General features: G+C 40.1%; 1 protein-coding gene across 5 annotated transcripts in view; it reads right to left on the bottom strand.

The window, feature by feature from the left end:
- Positions 1-19,216, bottom strand: part of LOC135099729 (uncharacterized) — a 68,428-nt gene that overhangs the window by 6,377 nt on the left and 42,835 nt on the right. For 4 of the 5 annotated variants that reach the window (XM_064002209.1, XM_064002211.1, XM_064002213.1 and 1 more), the window contains 2 exons: positions 13,390-18,621; positions 8,492-8,707 (listed from right to left, as the gene is read on the bottom strand). In XM_064002209.1, the coding sequence (XP_063858279.1) occupies positions 8,492-8,707; positions 13,390-18,621 (5,448 nt within the window). Of the gene's footprint in view, positions 1-6,731; positions 6,810-8,491; positions 8,708-13,389; positions 18,622-19,216 lie in introns of all 5 variants that reach the window. The other variant, XM_064002212.1, reaches the window with a different exon arrangement.

Here is a 19,216-nt window from a genome sequence, read left to right as displayed (position 1 = left end):
TCAGCCAAGATGAATTTTGGTCTTGTATTACTGTTCTCATCTCTCTATCATCCAGATACTCCTCCATCCACTCCAGTCTTCCTCCAAATTTTCCATAATTTTTTTTTATCTTCCATAGCAATCTTTGGTGTGGTACTTTGTCAAACACTTTCTTTGAGTCTAAGTAGACACCATCCACTCATCTGTCTTTCTCCTGCACAATATCAACTACTCTTGAATAAAAGGACAATAAGTTCATGGAGCATGATCTTCCCCTCCTAAATCCAAATTGATAATTTACCAAAACTTTCTCTTTCCAAGTGTTCCATCCATCTTTCCTTTATTGTTCTTTCACATATTTTCCTACAAACACTAGTCAAGGACACTGGTCTATAATTCAGTGGGTTTTCCTTATTTCCTCCTTTGAATAATGGTGTAATATTTGCTCTCTTCAAATCTTTTGGTACTCTTCCCTGTGACAGGGATGTCACCACTCGACCAGATTTTTCAGCCATTTGTTCTCTACATTCTTTCAATATCCAGTTTGATACTCCATCTGGACCAGATGCTTTATTTACATCAAGTTCTTCCATCATCTTAAGTATTTCCTCATAACTGACTGGGACTGTACTTAGTATATTCCTCACCAACTTATCCCTTCCAGCATCAAACTCCCCTTCCACAGTAAATACCGATCTGAAACTATTGTTCATAACCAGCGCCATGTCCTGTGCATCCTCATATTTTCCTTCTAACTTTCAGTCTTAATACTCCTTCCTTTTTCTTCATCTTCTCATTAATATGTCTAAAGAACAGTTTGGGTTCATTTATACACTTATCTATTATATCTCTTTCATAGTTTCTCTCCATTCTTATTATCTCAACATACTTATTTCTAGCATCAATATATCCTCCCATCTGCTCTCAGTTTTTCTCTTCTTCCATCTATTCCAAGTGCGTGTACGAGTATCTCTCTCTCTCTCTCTCTCTCTTTGTGTGTGTGTGTGTGTGTGTGTGTCTGTGAGAGAGAGAGAGAGAGAGAGAGAGAGAGAGAGAGAGAGAGAGAGAGAGAGAGGGAGAGGGAGAGGGAGGGTGGGGAGGAAAGCAGGAAATGGGAAGAGAAAGTGATGGCTCCAACTAGGTGGGTTTTACTATACGTGTGTGTATATGTGTGACACTGATGGTAGGTAAATGTGACTGATACTTGTCAAAGCAGGGCAAGACTTTGGGTGATAATGTATGAAACTCAGGATGGTAAGAATTTAGGACTAACTCAGGATGATAAGAATTTAGAACTAAGTGTGAAACCTGAATGTATGAAACTCAGGATGGTAAGAATTTAGGACTAACTCAAAATGATAAGAATTTAGGACTAAGTGTGAAACCTGAGGATCACAAAGCTCAGATAGTGCAAAACTCAGGAGGGTAGTACATACTGTATTATTATGAAAGAAGAAAGAAGACAAAATAAGGAAGAAGAAAAAGAAAGGTAGAACAAGAAAAAGAAGAAATGGATGAAGTAGGGAGAAAACAAATGGTTACCCCACCAAGAAGGTAATTTACACCTAATATTGAGGAACTGAGAAAACAACAAACATGGACATAGGACCCATGCAGGACACAACAGGAAGAAGGCCATAAACTGTCTGGGTGAAGGCAGCCTGGAACAAAAGGGGATTAATGGGGATGTAGAGAACAAGGCAGAATAGGCCAGGTAGTGTGAGGCACCAGAAAGGTCAGCCTACATAAACATACCTATGCCTACTTAAGCTTTGCCTCCAAACTGCCCTTATACCCTGACTGGTGTTCTTTATCAAGTGCAGTACCATGCCTGTGGGTGGATCATATGCATAAATGAGAAATGTGAATGGTAGATATGTAAAATGTTAGGACAATAAAGATAATTTTCTGAAGGTAGTAGGCAGTCCCAAACAACTGTATATGAATAGAGTGACAGAGAGAATTAGGCAGTCGCACACAGAGACAGAGGTTCTAGAGGGGCTGACCACAGAGGGGTCAAGATGGCTGGAATAACTTAAAGCAAGTGGAACCTGAAAGTGTAATGCACTTACCTTATTAAAGGAGGAGTAGGATTTTTACATGTTGTTTTATGTTTGGTATAATAGGGTTGTATGGTGTACGAAGATTGAATTCATTATGGAATATTTAAGGTAACTGATGTGATGTTGATATTGTGTTTTCCTAAATGAACATTAATTGCACTGATTGAATATTATTTGTGTTTATGACTGCATTAATTAATAAATATACTGAAGAGATATAAAGTGACACCAGATAACTTTGAATGAACTGAAGATGAATGTGAGAAATTTTGACTTGTAAGAAATGTAAATAATTAGTAGTAATTAATTAAAATCTGAAAATGTTTGTGAGTTTTCAGTAGCCTTTGAATACCAAATCCATACAACAACTCGGTCACGACATCTGTCTGACTTGATTCACTGTTTAAGTACAAGGGATAAAAGGCATCAGCAAAACCCTGCACGTGACAACCTGCACTATCAAGGAATGGCACAGTGGTTTGCGGAGCTATTGGCAAGACTAACACTTACCTACTCCATCTGCAGTGACACAGGTACCCCTGCACACTGCAAAAAAGCTCTCCAAGTCATCCATACCACTAGTGGCATGAAAGGCATTAGCCTCGTTGCTCTATCAGGACATTACATACCAAAATTTCTGTGAAAGGAGACAATGTTGCTGGGATGGCTATGCCATATTGGTGGACTTGTCTGGTTTATCATAGTCTAAGCAAACTCATCCAGCTGTGTATGCATCTTTCCCCTGTGATGCAGAATGCTGGAGCACACATTACAGCTGTCTCCTGATTCTCAACCTTCTGTAGAAATGGTGCTTGGTAAACTACAAGAACATGTCAAGAGAGAGTACTGAGCCACAACACTGACTTTACATTCCCTAGCTGAAAACAGGCAAAAGGGGAATCATTCACAGATTACTTCATACAAATCAAGTGATCTGTAAGAGCCACATCCAAGACTGAGAAGGCATGGCACAGCACCTTGGAGAGAAAGGGAGTTGATCCAGAAAATAATTGCAATGGATGCTTCTTCCATTCTGCAGGGCATGTAATGGAGTTGTTACGACCACAGATTCTGCCCCTCTCACAGCTGCCACTAATTTGGCTGGCTTCTCTAGACTACCACCTACATAGTCTTGTGTGGGACTCAAAATCACCTTTACAGGGTTCTTCTGGTCTCCAGTAGTGAGTAAAATAGATTGTCACAATGCCAGGTTCAAGCCTCCCTCATGGCTGCCACTACCTCAAATCAGCCTCCCTAGCCTACCTCCTGCATAGGCCAGTTAGGGGTCCACATACATTTACAGGGTCCAACTGGTCTCATGTAACAATTAACAAATATGAGATCGCCATCCTGTTTCGTCCATCAACAGGGAGGAAAGTATTGTAACTGCCAAACAACTCCAACCTGCTGTGAAAGAATTGCAAGCCACATCCTAGGAAGCACAGCTACAATAAGTGACATACTTATGAGGATTGTAATATTCTATGAGCTTCCACCCTCATGAAACAACAAAACCACCCATGCTCATAGAATATTACCTCCTCCTGCTGAACAGTACCATATACAGCTTCCAAGAAGACACCACTGCCACCCAGGAACAGCAAGGCCTGGAGAAGGAGTAGATGTTACTGCACAGCAGAGAAACTAGAATCCTCTGGGTCCAGAATTCTTTAAAGAACTATGAAGCCCAGTAGCATTTAACAATACAACAAAATACTACAGATACAAGAACAAGTAATCCAAAGACAAAAGTAGCCCAAAGACAAAGAGCCAGTAAACTGCTCTCCAATATGCTAAAACCTTCCCCATATCTGAGGAGTTGGTGCAAAAGATATTTACTAAATTTAGAAGGCACAGCAACCACAGCTGGGCTCCTGGAGATTCCTATCTCTCATCTGTATCAACAGGGTCATACTGCTTTAACCACGTAAATACAGTTTGATCAAACTGAAAGCCCTCTAAGCTTTATCCCCCCTTCATCTCCTTGCCTTGCTCTGCTTCAACAAGCACATATATCTCCTGGGCTGCAGAGACACTGAGCGTGGGAAAGCAACTTGGTAGCTCATCTCATGCACTGATTCATGCAGGAGAGGAAGGAACAGGGAGGGGACAAGAACATGACAGGCAGCCAGTCCATGCACTCCACCCTAAGCTGCTCTCACTCACAACACTTATGTTTTAAAAATTCTAGAGGTTTCATCTGGGGAGCTGGGTCAAAACAAATTACACAGTAATGTAGGGCACCCCCTCCCCTACACAATGCTGCAGTCTCAACTCTCAAAATGAAAGGAGGGTGAGGTAAATTAAGTGGGGAAGGCTAACTTTAGATTTGTATAGAACTTCAGTAACTCCTGGTGCATCTAGCTACCTATCTGGGACACATCAATGCCCTGCACTCCCCCCTTCTCTCTCTCTCTCTCTCTCTCTCTCTCTCTCTCTCTTGCCTTTCTTCTCCTTTCTTTTTCATCACTCCTTACTATTTACACAGCTCATAGCACACCCTTTCCCAAACAAAAAAAATTTGAAAGTCTGAGGACTTACTAATTTTTTTTATATAATAATGATACAATTTAAGTCCCAACCTGCAACAATCAGCTATGACATAGTCAGCCCCCTTAATATGCTTAACATCAAGATCGTATTCCTGCAGCAGCAGGCTCCATCAGATAAGTCTTACATTTTTAAATTTGAAGTGGCTGCAAGGGACTGTGGTCTGAGAAAATAGGCATCCTGGGGCTGTAAGCAGGCACATAAACCTTGAAATGCTGCAGGGCCAAAATTATAGCAAGGAGGGTCTTGTTCAATAACAGAGCAATTCTTCTGAGCCAAGGTAAACTTCTTAGAAAATAACAAACAGGATGGTTGACTTGATTATCATCTAGCTGCATCAATACAGCCCCCACCCTCACTAGGCTGGCATCAACACAGCAAAAGGTTGTGAAAAGTCAGATGCCCTCAATACCGATAGGCTACACAGCACAGATTTTAGTTTCATAAAGGCCCTCTTACAATACAGTCCACTCCCAGTGAATCCCCCTTCTGTCTCTCAGGGGAGCCAGTAAGGTAGAATACCCCAGAACAAACTGGTGGTAGTATCCAACTATCCTAAGGAACCTCTGGAGAGTTCACCGATAGGTTGGGGCAGGGAACTACCTGATCACCTCCATTTTGGCCTTGGGAAGAATCACATAGCTGTGACCCACCATATATCCTAGGTGTTGGACTTGGGCCTTAACAAGCTCACATTTATCAAGGTTGACAAATCTTGGAGTTGTGCAAACAACACCTCCACATTAATAAGATAATCATGACAGTTAGTGTCATAAATCACTACATTGTCAATATAGACAACACAGTGTGGCACGGCTTCTACTTGGTCCATCAACTGCTGGAAGGTGGCCAGGACATGACCTGACACTGATACACAGCACCACTGCCCATGAAACTAGTGATCTCTTTGGCCCAGTCAGTCAGTAGGACCTGCCAGTACCCTTTGATGGTCCACAGAATCATCTACTCTAAGCAGGAGAGAAGTATCAACCTTTGACAGGGAATTCATCTTTCTGAAATCATTACAAAACCTGACCTGGCCATCAGGCCTAGAGGGTGAACTCCACTCACTATAGGTCTGCTTGATAATACCATTATCTAGCATGTACTCCTCCTCCAGTAGCTGTTGCTTATAGGAGTTCACCCAATAGAACGTAGCTTGACAGAGGCAGCATCCCTTACATCAATATCATGCTTCATCAGAAATGTCCTTCCTGGAACACTGCTGAAGACCAAGGGATATTTTCTCAAATGTGTAACATTTCACTCTGGCACACTAGATCCAGGTGATTCAGTTTTTTCTCAAGGAGCTGAGCACTATTCTACTCCCAATACTCTAGAGGCACAACCAGCTCAGGGCCAAAATTATCAGGTTCCTCTCCATCACTTCCCAAGAACAAAACTAAACTAAAGGCACCTATTCCACAGCTGAAACTAAAGAACTTTGCTGGCTATTCTTATGGTAATAAAGCTTCAACATATTAACATGGCATTACTGGGTCTGCTTTTGCCAATCGGGAGTGGCAACCACATAATCCATCTCACCTACTTGCCTCTCCGCTACATAGGGATTACTGTAGCATGCAGCCAGAAGCTATCCCTGGATTGGAAACAACACCAGCACCTCATCTCCAGGAGCAAAACACTGGTAACCACTTGGCCTGCTGGTCATAGTATATCTTCATGTTCCTCTGAGCCTGGCCCAGGTGTAACCGAGTCACCTTCAGGGCTTTCAGCAAATGTTCCTGAGTATGCACCACCATTCCCAACAAGGATTCCAGTAGGCCAGATCTGGGACAACACCAGGTGTCACAAACCACATCTAACAGGCCATATACAAGGTGTCCAAAAAGGAACTGGTTCAGCAGGAACTCCAACGACTTGGCAGGTGCCTCTCACACAGCAAATGTGTCATGGCCTAAACAGAAGGACTTCAATATGGTTTTCAAAGTTTGATGATGCCTCTCCAAGGCCCCTTGTAAATGAGGCTGGTAGGCACTGGAGAGAACATGCCTAATCCCCCCCTCAGCCATGGTTTGAGCAAGCAATTTTGAAGTGAAATTGGCCCCTTGGTCTGACTGGACCTCAGAAGGCAGTCCAAAATGAGTAAAGAAATTTACTAAAGCCTTAAGTACCAACTTGGAATTGGTGCTCCTAAGGGATGTGGCTTCAGGATACCTTGTCATGACATCCATCAGTCAGCAGGTATAGCCTCCTCTAGAAGGGAGAAGAGGACCCACTACATCAACAAGAAACTGGATGAAGGGACAGGCAACAGCCGGGATGGGGTAAAAAGGTGTCACCGGCGGCATTTGATCTGGCTTGTCCACCACTTGATGGGTGTGACAGCACTTAAGTATAGTAGCAACACTACCAGCCATGCTGGGCCACCAAAATTTTCTCCGCAGTCTCCCCACAGCTTTCCTAATTCCAAGATGCCCTGCCATATGCCAGCAGTATCAGTGCTTCTCTAAACTTAGAAGGCACATCCACTTCTCTCCACTGATGATACAGAATCTTCTTCAGCAACACAAACTCTTCCTTATCTTCCACCTCTTCACAACCCTCACCTACCTTAGCTAAATATGGGGCCAACTCCCCATCCCTTTGTTGCTCCTCAATCAATTCACAAGGCTCAACCTCCTTAAGGTCCTTTGGGACTACAGGGTCAGGTGGCAAAGGCAAAGCTGACACCCTTACCCTCTTTCAGCACCTATGGTACAAACTGGAACCATTTGCTTGTTCGGGTGGAGCACTTTCCTCGCTAGATACCTAACTAATTGCCAACCCAGCGGCTAACAGAGGTGGTCCACTGCATGAGCCATCACCCATCAAGTCTAAACCCAGTAAGGGAACAACTTGTTCCCTGCCTCCAGGATACTCCGCAGGGGAGGAAACTCCCATCTCCTCTGCAGAGGTGGGAGCCTCCCTGCCCTTGGCAGTGACCCACAACATACCCAACACACCAAACTAGGGTCAGGATTGAATACCAGCACCCACAGCCTCCAATATAGAAGATGGGCATTCTGAGTCATCTTTGCCAGTTTTTCACACCCATCCCAGCTGCTAACTCTGTACAGGGGCCTTATCTGTTCATATATGGAGCATGCTTCACATAAGAACATAAGAAATAAGGGAAGCTGCAAGAAGCGATCAAGTCACATGGTTTCCACTCATACTGCTATTTTAGACAGGTTGGACTCCCCCCCCCCACCAGCTACTAACTGTACAGGGGCCTTATCCATCCATGTATGGAGTATGCTTCACATGTATGGGGGAATTCCACTAATATTACTATTTTAGACAGGGTGGAATCAAAAGCTTTTCATCTCATCAAATCCTCTCCTGTAACTGACTGTCTTTAGCCTCTTTCTCATTGCCACAATGTTGCATCTCTTGCTATCTTCTATTGCTATTTTCATGCTAACTGGCCTTCTGATCTTGCTAACTGCATGCCTCCCTTCCTCCCACAGCCTTGCTGTTCAAGGCTTTTTCTTCTTTCTCTTATCCATATTCTGTCCACCTCTCTAATGCAAGAGTTAACCAGTATTCTCAGTCATTCATTCCTTTCTCTGATAAACTCTGGAACTCCCTGCCTATTTCTGTATTTTCTTCTTTCTATGACTTAAACTGTTTCAAGAAGGTTTCAAGACATTTATCCTTCAATTTTTGATGATTATCTTGACATCTCTTTTGGGACTGGTGCCTCAATGGGTTTTTTTCCTTTTTTGTTTCCCTTGGCCAGCAAACTCTCTTACATAAAAAAATATAAAAAAAAGTAGCTCATCACTAAACTGTACAAACTACACACCAAAGAAACATGTTGATATAATAATTATGAAGGAAATGCCAGGCTTCTCCCCTACTCATTTAGACTATAAAGACTCTGCATCACATACCTGGAACCCATCAATTGTGTTTATTGAAATATCCATTTTCCCCTTCAGCTTGCTCAATTTTTCTTCCAGGTAGAATCTCTGGCGCTGGTAAGGTGTGATGACGCCAACTGTCTTCCCATTGAGTTGGGGTTGCATTACCTCCAGCAATATACACACAAAGAATGCCTCTGCTGGATTGTAGATCTCCATATTCTGGTGCCTCTGCTCCTGGGAAGTCTGTAAGGATACACCATGCTGCTGCAATCTTACATTTTAAGGGCCATTTTGTATTACTTCATTAAAAATCCAAAATTATGTTGACATTATTTGTGTTCTGCATCAGACATTTATAAAATAAACTTCTACTAAACTGCTTACTGCCTTTTAACTTTAACATGCATAGGCAAAAGAGAAAAATTGCAACATGAAGTCTTTTATACAGAAACAAGTACCTTAATTTTTATTTCATTTAAAACTCATCATAATATTTAATAAGCACAAGGACAATCATTGCAGCCAGGTAATTTTCCTCCAAATGCCTAACATACCTACACAAAATATTTTGCTCTAGATTGTAGTATCAATATATCTGGCTGATATCCCCCTTATAGGAAGTTTTTTTTTCCCACCCTGGCTGTGGTATGTGTGAGCAGTGTGTGTTCCCATGTCATCCATTAAATGTTGATATGAAAGCTTGTTTAATTTAATCCAATTTTTAACTTCTCTTAAAAGATTTTTGAAATGGTATTTAATTGAAAAATAAAACAAGCTTTTTAGTACAGTGGTATCTTGACTTACAAGTTTACTTTATTCTGTGACAGAGCTCGTAACTCGATTTGGCCTTATGTCAAATCAATTTTCCCCACTGAAATTAATTGAAATGCTAGTAATCCATTCCAGTCCCATAAAAACCATCCTAGCTTTTATTGTTACGTGTTTTTAAATATAGTAAACTGTTGATATAACGAACCTCTGTTTACCAAATTTTGGGTATAATGACTCCTTTAAGGCTATCAAACACTCATTTTATTTTACAAAACTTTGCAAATTACAGCTTATTTAAAAATTATTGAATGCTTACTTTATTTTATGAACATCCTAGGTCTTAAAATGTGGGAAAGTTGGCTGACACACAGTTAATATTATGCTGGAGAGATGAATTGTGGCTGTGTGACAGCCAGTGAATGACCTTGACAATGGCTGATGAAGAAGTGCCCTCTCTCTCTCTCTCTCTCTCTCTCTCTCTCTCTCTCTTGACACTGCATTGCAAAAAGATGTGATGTGGTGCTATACTCATATATGCTGAATGTGAAAGTTTCTAATGGGTTCTCTATGTATTTTAATCTATGAGAGTTTTCATTATGTACTACATGTATAATTATGATGACCAAGGCTGTTCTCAGCATTTCAACAAAGACCACTGAAATCACAATATAAATTACCTAAGTCAAGCAGTCTATTATATATTCATGAGCTTTATCTGCAAGAGGCCCAACACATCTCTTCATTAGTAAGGGTTGATTTCAATTATATATTCATGAGCTTTATCTGCAAGAGGCCCAACACATCTCTTCATTACTAAGGGCTGATTTCAATTATATATTCATGAGCTTTATCTGCAAGAGGCCCAACACATCTCTTCATTACTAAGGGCTGATTTCACAGTTGCTTGGTAATGTTCCCAACCAAAAGCCTTGCTAACCTGGTAATAGGCATTATCAACAACTTGATCCAATTTCACAGTTGTTTTCATGGTTTTGGTATTCCCCAATGGAGACAATCATCAAAATGAAGACTGGTAACATTGGTATGCTGGAGTGGCATCATGAGATAAAATGAGTCAATTCTTGACAGAAGAATTAACCATGCCAGCACTAAAAAAAAAGTCACTGATGTCTTCAACATGCCATAATCCATTATTATGATCATATTTTGTAATTTACATTCTTCTCTTTGAATATCTGTCTGACATTTGCCAAACTCTGCACATGCCAACCAGGCACATAAAAAATCATCTATTTCTTTTTCCCTCAATGCTGTAAACATACATTATTAGACTGAAATATTTTCTGGTTTTATAGAAATAATTCTAGCCTACTAATTTTGAGGCAGCGACTATATATATATGTATATTTATTTCTGGGCAAAATTATGATTTTCTTTATCATAATCTACACAATGAAAGAATTAGCAATGAAATCAATAAACTGAATTAATTTAAACCTAGCTTAACAAAATCTAGCCCTCTGATGGAAATGGTAATGTTATTTCAGTATTACCTAATATTTCTCTTAGGTGACAAATTTCATATACCCTATGCATATTTTAGGAGTTTTAAGCAAGGAAGCATAGCAAATAAAACAAGGGTGACAGGTAGTGAAGTTTTCATCAGATGGTGAAGTGACTTCACACCACCATCCAAATTCTTCTTAAATTCTATCATATTACTATGAGAACCTAGTGTTGTTGTACTTTCAAACATATAATATATAATTTGAGAAATAATTCAACTACAAGAGGATAAGAACTTGTGCTATATGCAAAAAATAAATGCATTGGTAAGCTCCATTGGGGAGGCCCAGCAGTGCCCAAACTAGTATTATCAAAGGTTCCAATGTCTGGTAAGGATCAAAACAATGCCATAAAAGTGACCGTGAAATCAGTTTCTTGTTGGTGGTGATCACCATGTATTGGTAACAATCACGACAATAGGAAGCAACTGTGAAATCAGCCCTAAGTAACTGGTAAAGATTTGTCTTGTTTACTAGCCATAATAAGTATACATTTCATTCCTAAAGCCAAGAGTTGCTAGTGGTCCTTCCTATCATGTTTGGATTCCTGAATTTTCAGCCTAAGAAATCCTATCCCTGTGTTTAGGTTTGGCCTGAATATTTGGCCTTCAGAACTCGACCTATACTCGAGGAAATACAGTATCTCCCTTTTCTGTGGAGCAATCAGCTGTATTGTTCTCCCTCTTCTAGCTTTGGACTAAATTCATCATTGCACAATAAAATGCTTGAAGTCCTGTCAACATTAGGACTTGTGACACACTGCATGAAGCAGGAAAATGAGATTGGGGTATGAATGTCCACATTACAGTCAGTGAAAAAAAAAAATAAATAAATAAATAAATAATACTTGAGAAGCAATGGGAACTTAAGGCAGAACTATGATGTATTATATTTTTGGTTAATCTCAGCAAGCATGGCTTAATTTTTTTCCCCTGATTTGCCTGGTGTAGATACTGCTCTGAGACAGCTCAGTGCATGGCAAGCTATGGTACTATGAGGTTGTCATGTTTGTTTCTCCCTCCTCCCTATCCCTTCCTCATCCTTTCATCCTCCATTGCCTTACTGAGGTCTAATAAAGAAGTATGCTGGAAAAATCCCTATCCATTGTGAAGAAGATAGATGTATTCAACAAGTGCCAAGAAGGGAAAACCATGGACTAGATAGCAAGGGAAATGGACATCTCCAAAAACACCATCTTGATCCAGTGCAGGGAGATGCAAAATGGCGAGCTAGAGACTACTTTGGAACAGAAAGAAGGGTCAAGGCAAACAAGAAAAACTTCAAAGATGACTGACCAGCTGCTCAAAAGGATGATTATGAAACAGCTTTCATTTACAAGCAAGGAACTGATGGCTGATGGCTGATGTTCAGCAACATGTCAGCAAGGACAATACAGTATTGCCTGCAGACCATGCTGGCACTACCAAGCCACACCACTGCCAAGAAGCCGCTCTTTACATAGGTGATGAAAAAGAAGTGGATTGATTTCTGCAACAAATAAAAGTCATGGACAGACGAGGAATGGGAAGGCATGGCTTTTAGCAATGAATTATGCTTCTATGTTATATACAGTGCTGGCAAGTTGGTGAGATATCCACTTGTAGTGAATCACTTTGATCCTAAGTACACTGTCAAGACAGTAAAGCACATAGCCACATATATGGCTACTTCAGTGGCCTTGATTGCGGGGGAGAACTGGCTTTTCTCTCCAAAAATATGACAATGAATGGGGAAAGGTATTGTGAAGTGATTGAGAATCATCTGCTACCATTTAAGGAGGCTTTGGCAATGCAAGTGATCATGTGTGATGGTACCCCATGCCATAAAGGAAAAAAGGCCGAGAAATTCCTACAAGACAATGGGAATAAGGTATATACTAGATTGGCCAGGTAACCCTCCAGACTTTATTCTGATAAAAAATGCATGGAGGTACATGAAGAGGCATCTCAGAACCATGGAGAGGGAAACCACATCAGTAGCAAAGCTACAGGATGCCATTAAAAGACTTTAGTGCCTTGAACTAGATAAGACACATTTGATTGATTTATGTCATTCTATGCCAAAGCACATACAGTATGTACTGAAACACAAGGGAGAAATGTCCAAGTACTGAATAAAGTACAAATCTGAAGAAAAAGATGCATTTTTTCCCAGTCTATCTTATTTTTCTTTTTATTTATTTAATCATTATTATTATAATTTATTATTTTATTATTTTATTCATTTATTTTATTCTATTTTATTTATTTATTATATTTATTTATTTTATTTTTTTTTTTTGGCTAAAAGTGGATGTCAAGTTTTTTTTGTCCCAACTGTATATGGTGCAAGCTGCCGCATGATCCCGCAATACTCTGCCTGCTCAGTGTCATCTGAACTGTTAAAGCATGGATGCCACCAATGCCAATGTAACTCTTTTGTGGAGTATTGTGGAGCTGCTTCCACTAAGCTGAAAAAATAATGAGGAGGAAGCTTTGGTGCTAGGCATGGATGTCAAGGCACAGTGAAAGAGGAAGTCCATTCAATGTTATTATCTTCTGACACTGAGTAATGGGCAGATGTAATGGAGGTGAGTACTAACTAAGGTGATGTACAAGTCCACCAATATAACACTTCAACTGTACTAACCTGGAGATCAAAAATCATGTATGGATTGAAAGTGGTGCTTTGCTGGGTGCTGACTTCAGATCTAAGTTTGTTCTGGTAGAAATAGCAGGCTGGCCACTCTGCTATTTGGGGATGCATGCGGTACTGCACATTGAGTGTGTGTACCACATCCTCTTGCTGCAGCTCTAGAACCAGGCGATGATGTAGTCGTTCAAATAGTGACTTCCTGAGGTTTTTGCTTTGAGCCAGCTGGGACAACACTGTGGCCGGTAACTGGTGGTGATCACCTACTAACACTAACTTCCTGATACCAAAAAGAAGAGGTAATAATGTCTCAGTTTCTTGACACTGTCCTGCTTCATCTACAATGCAGCAAGTGAAATGGTTCGGGTATTTAGCAGCCATTTCTCCAATTGTTCCTGAAACACAGCTGTTGAGAGTGGTGGTAACAACTTCAGCTTTCAACAAGAATTCTTCTTGCCATTTTTGATGGAGCTGGTGCTTCTCATAGGCAGATGGCTGACTTACAAAGCTTTTTTCCAGCTCTGCTTTTGCTCTGGCCATTTCATTTAGATGAATTTCTAACTGGCGCACTTCATTAAGTCTCCCCTCCATCCGAGCCCTTTCCAGGTCCTCTACAATTTGCTGTACCAAGATTTTGGTCCTTTGCAGTTCCTGCCTTGCAGACTCGGTTCTTGGAATGGACAGTTCCATCTGAACTTGCTTGTTTACAAACTGATCCAATGCAAAATTCCTCACCACAGGATGATCATTTGCCCGAAATCCCACTCTCACAACACGCAGACTCAGCCCAATATTACGCAAGTTGATGAGTCTCAGAGTCAGCTCATCAACTGCTGCATTAGATGGAGCACATATCAACACCTTACAACGTGGCATTTTTCCTGGATAAAGCTTGCTTCCAATCATTGCCATTTGGGCAATAAGAGCAACAATGGTACTTGTCTTGCCTGTTCCTGGAGGACCATGGATGAGGCTTATCTTTGGCACAATGGAATCAAACATGCACTTGCTGCTCACTTCAGTTACAGCTCTTGTTTGTGCTTCATTTAATGGTAATTCTTTAACCAGATATTCAGTTTTCCTATTACATGAGAATGCCAGAGGAGTTGGAGAGAGAATATCTTGACACAAGGGAGACAGAGGCAACTTCTGGAGGGTCTCCCAAACCCGACAGTTAGGACGAATGTAAGAAATATCACTGATTACAATTACTGCTCCAGGCCTCACAGTTTCAATTATATCCTTGACAACTCTAACTCCAAGTGTAAGGTTAGGTCCCATCTGGGAAAGTGCCTGATTCTGTGCTGTGCTTCTATTATTGACCATTACATGATCAACATAGCCAAAAATAACACTCCTTTTACTTTCCTTGCGAATTTTAAGGGAGATCAGAGTTCCCTGTCGAAAACTGTGATTATTGCCACCTTGTTTTGCTGGAATTGCTACCATTAACTTCAGGGCCCAAAACTTCAATACATTTGTTTTGGTCCTGATGAAAGCTGGCTGAATATACTCAATAAGTGACTGAAAAATGTTACTATTGGACCTGCATCTAATCCAGTCATTATAGATCTTCTCCCAAAGCTCAAGATACAAGAGATTACTGTGTGTTTCTCTGTAGTCATTATATGAACTATATAGGATAAGTATTGGGCAATTTGTACTGTCAACTATTGGAGGTGGTGCAGGGATTCCTTTTGAAACACCAGCCCTATATTTCTCTTGAGCAAGATGGTAACTTTCCAGCCAATCATAATTCCAGCGGCAGATGTGATGGATAAACAACTCCATGTAATAGGGAGGAATGTTTTGCCTTTGAAGTTTCAATTCTTCAGGTAACATTTCACTCGCCCTTACACTTGGTAGACCTGTTCTCTCCACCTTCTTTCGGGGAGATATCAAAAGCACTTTGACTAGATCCTCTTCTTTTTCAGGAAAGTGAACATTTTTAAGTTTAGAACGCTTCAAGCTAATCTTCATTATGCCTCTATTAATTTCATCAACCTTGTTTGCTGGATTATTGTTTACAGGAGCTGCAGAAGCAGATAAATTCTGTCTCTCACAAAGGCCATCATTTGAAGGATTTTCAGATCTAACACAGATGCTTTCTGCTTCAACATCTTTTTTCCTACTTAGTACCAACCCACTTCCAGTTGTTTCACTGCTCTTGGAAGAACAAGAAGCTCCATTGTTAGAAGACTTTGGAATCTTAAACTTTTTCTTTTTTGAAGTTGTTATGCTTTTTGATGGTAAAGAAAACAGATCTACATCAGTGAGTTTTTCAGAGCGTGTCTTTTTAGTAACCTTAACTGCCACTTTGGGACGAGGATTATCCTCTGTGGTGACACTGGCAGATTTGGTTTTCTTCTGGATGGAAATATTTTTTCTAGATTTAGGATCTACTGTTTTATTATTTACAACAGAATCTAGGGGAGGCACTTTTGATTTCTCACTTTTCTTGACAAGATGATGCTTTTCTTTGGTCCTGTGCTCTAGGGTACTTTTATATGACTCCAAGTTATATTTTGAGGTTAAATTTTTCCTCAGGTCTGAGTTTTTAATCTGTTTATGTTGCTTTTTGACTAGTCCTGCACTTTTAGACTTTTGTTTCTCAATAATCTTTGAATCATCAACTAGTTTCTTGACAACAGCCTCTGAAGTAGATGAATGAACATCTACTTCTGTACTATTACTCCTTCTCCTCTGAGAATTTCTTCCACGGTATCGTACAGGAATTTTGACTTCAGTCAACTGCGAAGTCCGGGTAGCCTTCGTCTTCAATTTCTCTATGATAGACTGAAGATTATTGATGTCATCAGTCCTTCTTGGTTCATCTCTGGTATCCAATTCACTTTTGCTACTACTCTCTGCCTTTTCTTTTCTAATATCTTCTTCCTCTTCATCATCTTCATCAAAGAATCCCTGTGAGAGCACTGGCCACCACTCAGCTTCATCTTCATTATCAGGCAAGTGGTCACTAGCTCCACTGGGTCCAGGTTTGGCTTCAGATTCTTCTGCATTCTCAGCACTGTCTTTAAAATCCTTATCATCATCATCATCTTTTTCTTCCTCATCATCTGAGATCTGCAGAAATGATTGTGAAAGAACAGGAAACCACTGGTCATCTTCATTTACATCACCACTGCTATCCCCTTCCTTTTCAACAGGTTCCTCTTTCACAGTGAAGTTATTTACTGGTATGTGGCTTGGTTGGTGCTCATCCTCACCCAAAAAGAGGATGTCCGCATCTGGGCTAACCGGGTCACGACCCGATGGAAGAGAACCATCTTCTTCATCACTAGATAGCCATATTTCATCACCCACCTGAGAGTACATGAAATTATTTTCCTGGTCACATGATGTTAAAGGTTCTGTTTTTATCTTAATATCTGTTGGTATCTCAACCTGGACTGCCAGTGAATCTTCTTTATTTGATTTTTGGTCTTCCCCTGAATTAGATTTAGAAAAAATTTTGTCACTCTCTATCAGTCGATTTCTTCCCTCTGAATCTGTAGAATTAGAAGAGACTGATGTAACAGTAGAAGTGTGTAATCCACAAAACTGAGAAAAACTTTCTTTCTGCACTTCATCTCTCTTTTCCTTGGTGGTGTTTCGAGTCCTTACTTTTTCACCTTTGTAAGAAAGACTTGCCTCTTTCACAGAAGTTTCCTCCTTTTTGGGCTTACAACTACCCAAGTCATTAGTGCACATCTCAGAAGAATGGTTCTTTCCATTTCCCGAAAGATTCTCTTTATTGTTACTTTTACCCGTAGAAGCACCTTCTAAAGAGAAACTAGCTCTTGAAGTATTTGAAGGGCTACTAATTTCACACGACATTCTAGTTAACTGAACTGTAACCTTCTTAAGACTGAGCACTGAAAAAGGTTTTCCACTATTTTTTTTACAAGGAACATCCTCAAAATCTGAGTCACTATCTGAACTTTTTATGATCTGCCGATTTTTATTAGCTCTTCTCTTAAACATTATTGGTTCTTCGTCACTGCTACTGCTCTGCAAAGATGTACTGGAAATACCTCTTTTTAATTTTTTCTGAATTTTTCTGTTATGTATTACTGATTCACTGTCATTTTCCTGTTTACTCTGACTTGAGTTATCTTGCTTTCTATCATTGTCTATCTTTTTCTTAAATGGAAATATCTCATCATCACTATCACTGACCTCCAAGACATCACTTGAATTCTTCACACTTTTAGTTCCATGGCCCATTTTATTATCACTACCACTATCCTTTGCAACTTTATTTAATTTACTTTTGTTGATATTATTCTCATTTCTTTTATTATGCCCTAGCAATTCAGCATTACCATCCTTACATGCTGGGGATTCATCATCACTGTTTATACCACTGGGTAATGATAATGACCTCATCTTTTTTTTGACGGAGCTTCCCTCACTATCTTCAGTCACTCTTACACCACTGGAAGGTTCCACGCATGATAATCTCTTCCTTTTTCCCGAGACTTCTTTACCTTCACTTTGTAATGAATTCCTTTTAGATAATGAATAAAAAACAGAGTCTTCATCAGATGAGAGACAAATAAAACTGTCTTTATGAGTTTCCACTGTTCTCGCAGCACCTGTGGGAGAGTCTGGATCTGGCTGCGTCAAATCAATGTGAATGGGAGAGTGGGATTCTTCAGCTTCTGTTATCAAATTTTTACAATTTGAAGCTACATCTACTTTACTATCATCTGCTCTTATACAAGATGTGTCTTCCTTTAAGAGACCCTGCCTGGGCTCAAGGCTGGAATCAATGCCTTGGACAGGGACTATAGGATGATCAAATTTTCTTGGTTCCAGTTCACAAGAATGAAAATTTTCAATGTTATTTTCTGGTTGCCTTATAGGATCCACTTCACTTCCACCTGCACTCTGTGAACCCCTATGTTCTGCATGCAATATATTACTGGTAGTGGTGGGTACTTGTGATTTCTCACTTTGTTTTGATACATCTGGTCTAACTTGAGATGTAGAGCAAGCCTCCTGATTAGGCACAGACCCTAAGCTCAAATCATCTTTAAATGAGGGTAGGTGAAGCCTCATCTTCTCCAAGTATGCCACAGATGTCTGATTGTTTTGCTTGGATATTTGAACACTCTCAACAGCATCTTGCTGATGAGTAGCCATCTCACCAGGGTCATCAGGGTGTGAGGCATCAGATACAGGTGGTATCTGATAATTTTTATTACTCTCAGTTCTTGCATTATTCTGAAAAAAAAAAAGTAAAAATTACACAGCATTCCTTTTTCAGCTATGAGGATCTTCCTGAGTAAACCAGACCCTTTATATAGTATGTTCCAGTAACAAATATAATATGTAATACACTAAAGTTACATATGTGTGACTTTGGAATATGTAAATTTGTGCATATGTAACTATATTAAAAGTGACTATAGTTATCTAAATGTTAGAAAAATTTTCTCATGCAAGTTGAAAGTAATGCAAGATGTGGCATGGATAACATAAACCACACCTACACCATCACTCCCTGAGGACTCAACTAAAGGTGCAGCTCCAGCTCCATCTTTCTACTCGACAATTCCACTCTCATCCATAGCATACCCTGAAGCTGAGACTTTTGAGACTTTCTCTTTCCTGCAAAAGATCTATCTGTTTTACCTCAGGCATTTGGGCCAGTATGCAGAAAACTTCATAAAAGCTCCTCTTAAAGTCAATCATAACTTCAAAATCCTCATAGTTAGGAGATAGACATGTGAGTCATGCAAAGAAACTCACAAGGTGTCTCCTAACTGTGAGCCGAGTGATTTATGAGCTACTCATAAGTAGGCATTATGCAGTGTAT

This window comes from Scylla paramamosain, chromosome 4 (genome assembly GCF_035594125.1).
Source record: "Scylla paramamosain isolate STU-SP2022 chromosome 4, ASM3559412v1, whole genome shotgun sequence".
Lineage (NCBI taxonomy): Eukaryota > Metazoa > Arthropoda > Malacostraca > Decapoda > Portunidae > Scylla > Scylla paramamosain.
Note: the sequence above shows the minus strand (reverse complement) of the source record. Positions and strands in the feature narration are given on the sequence as shown.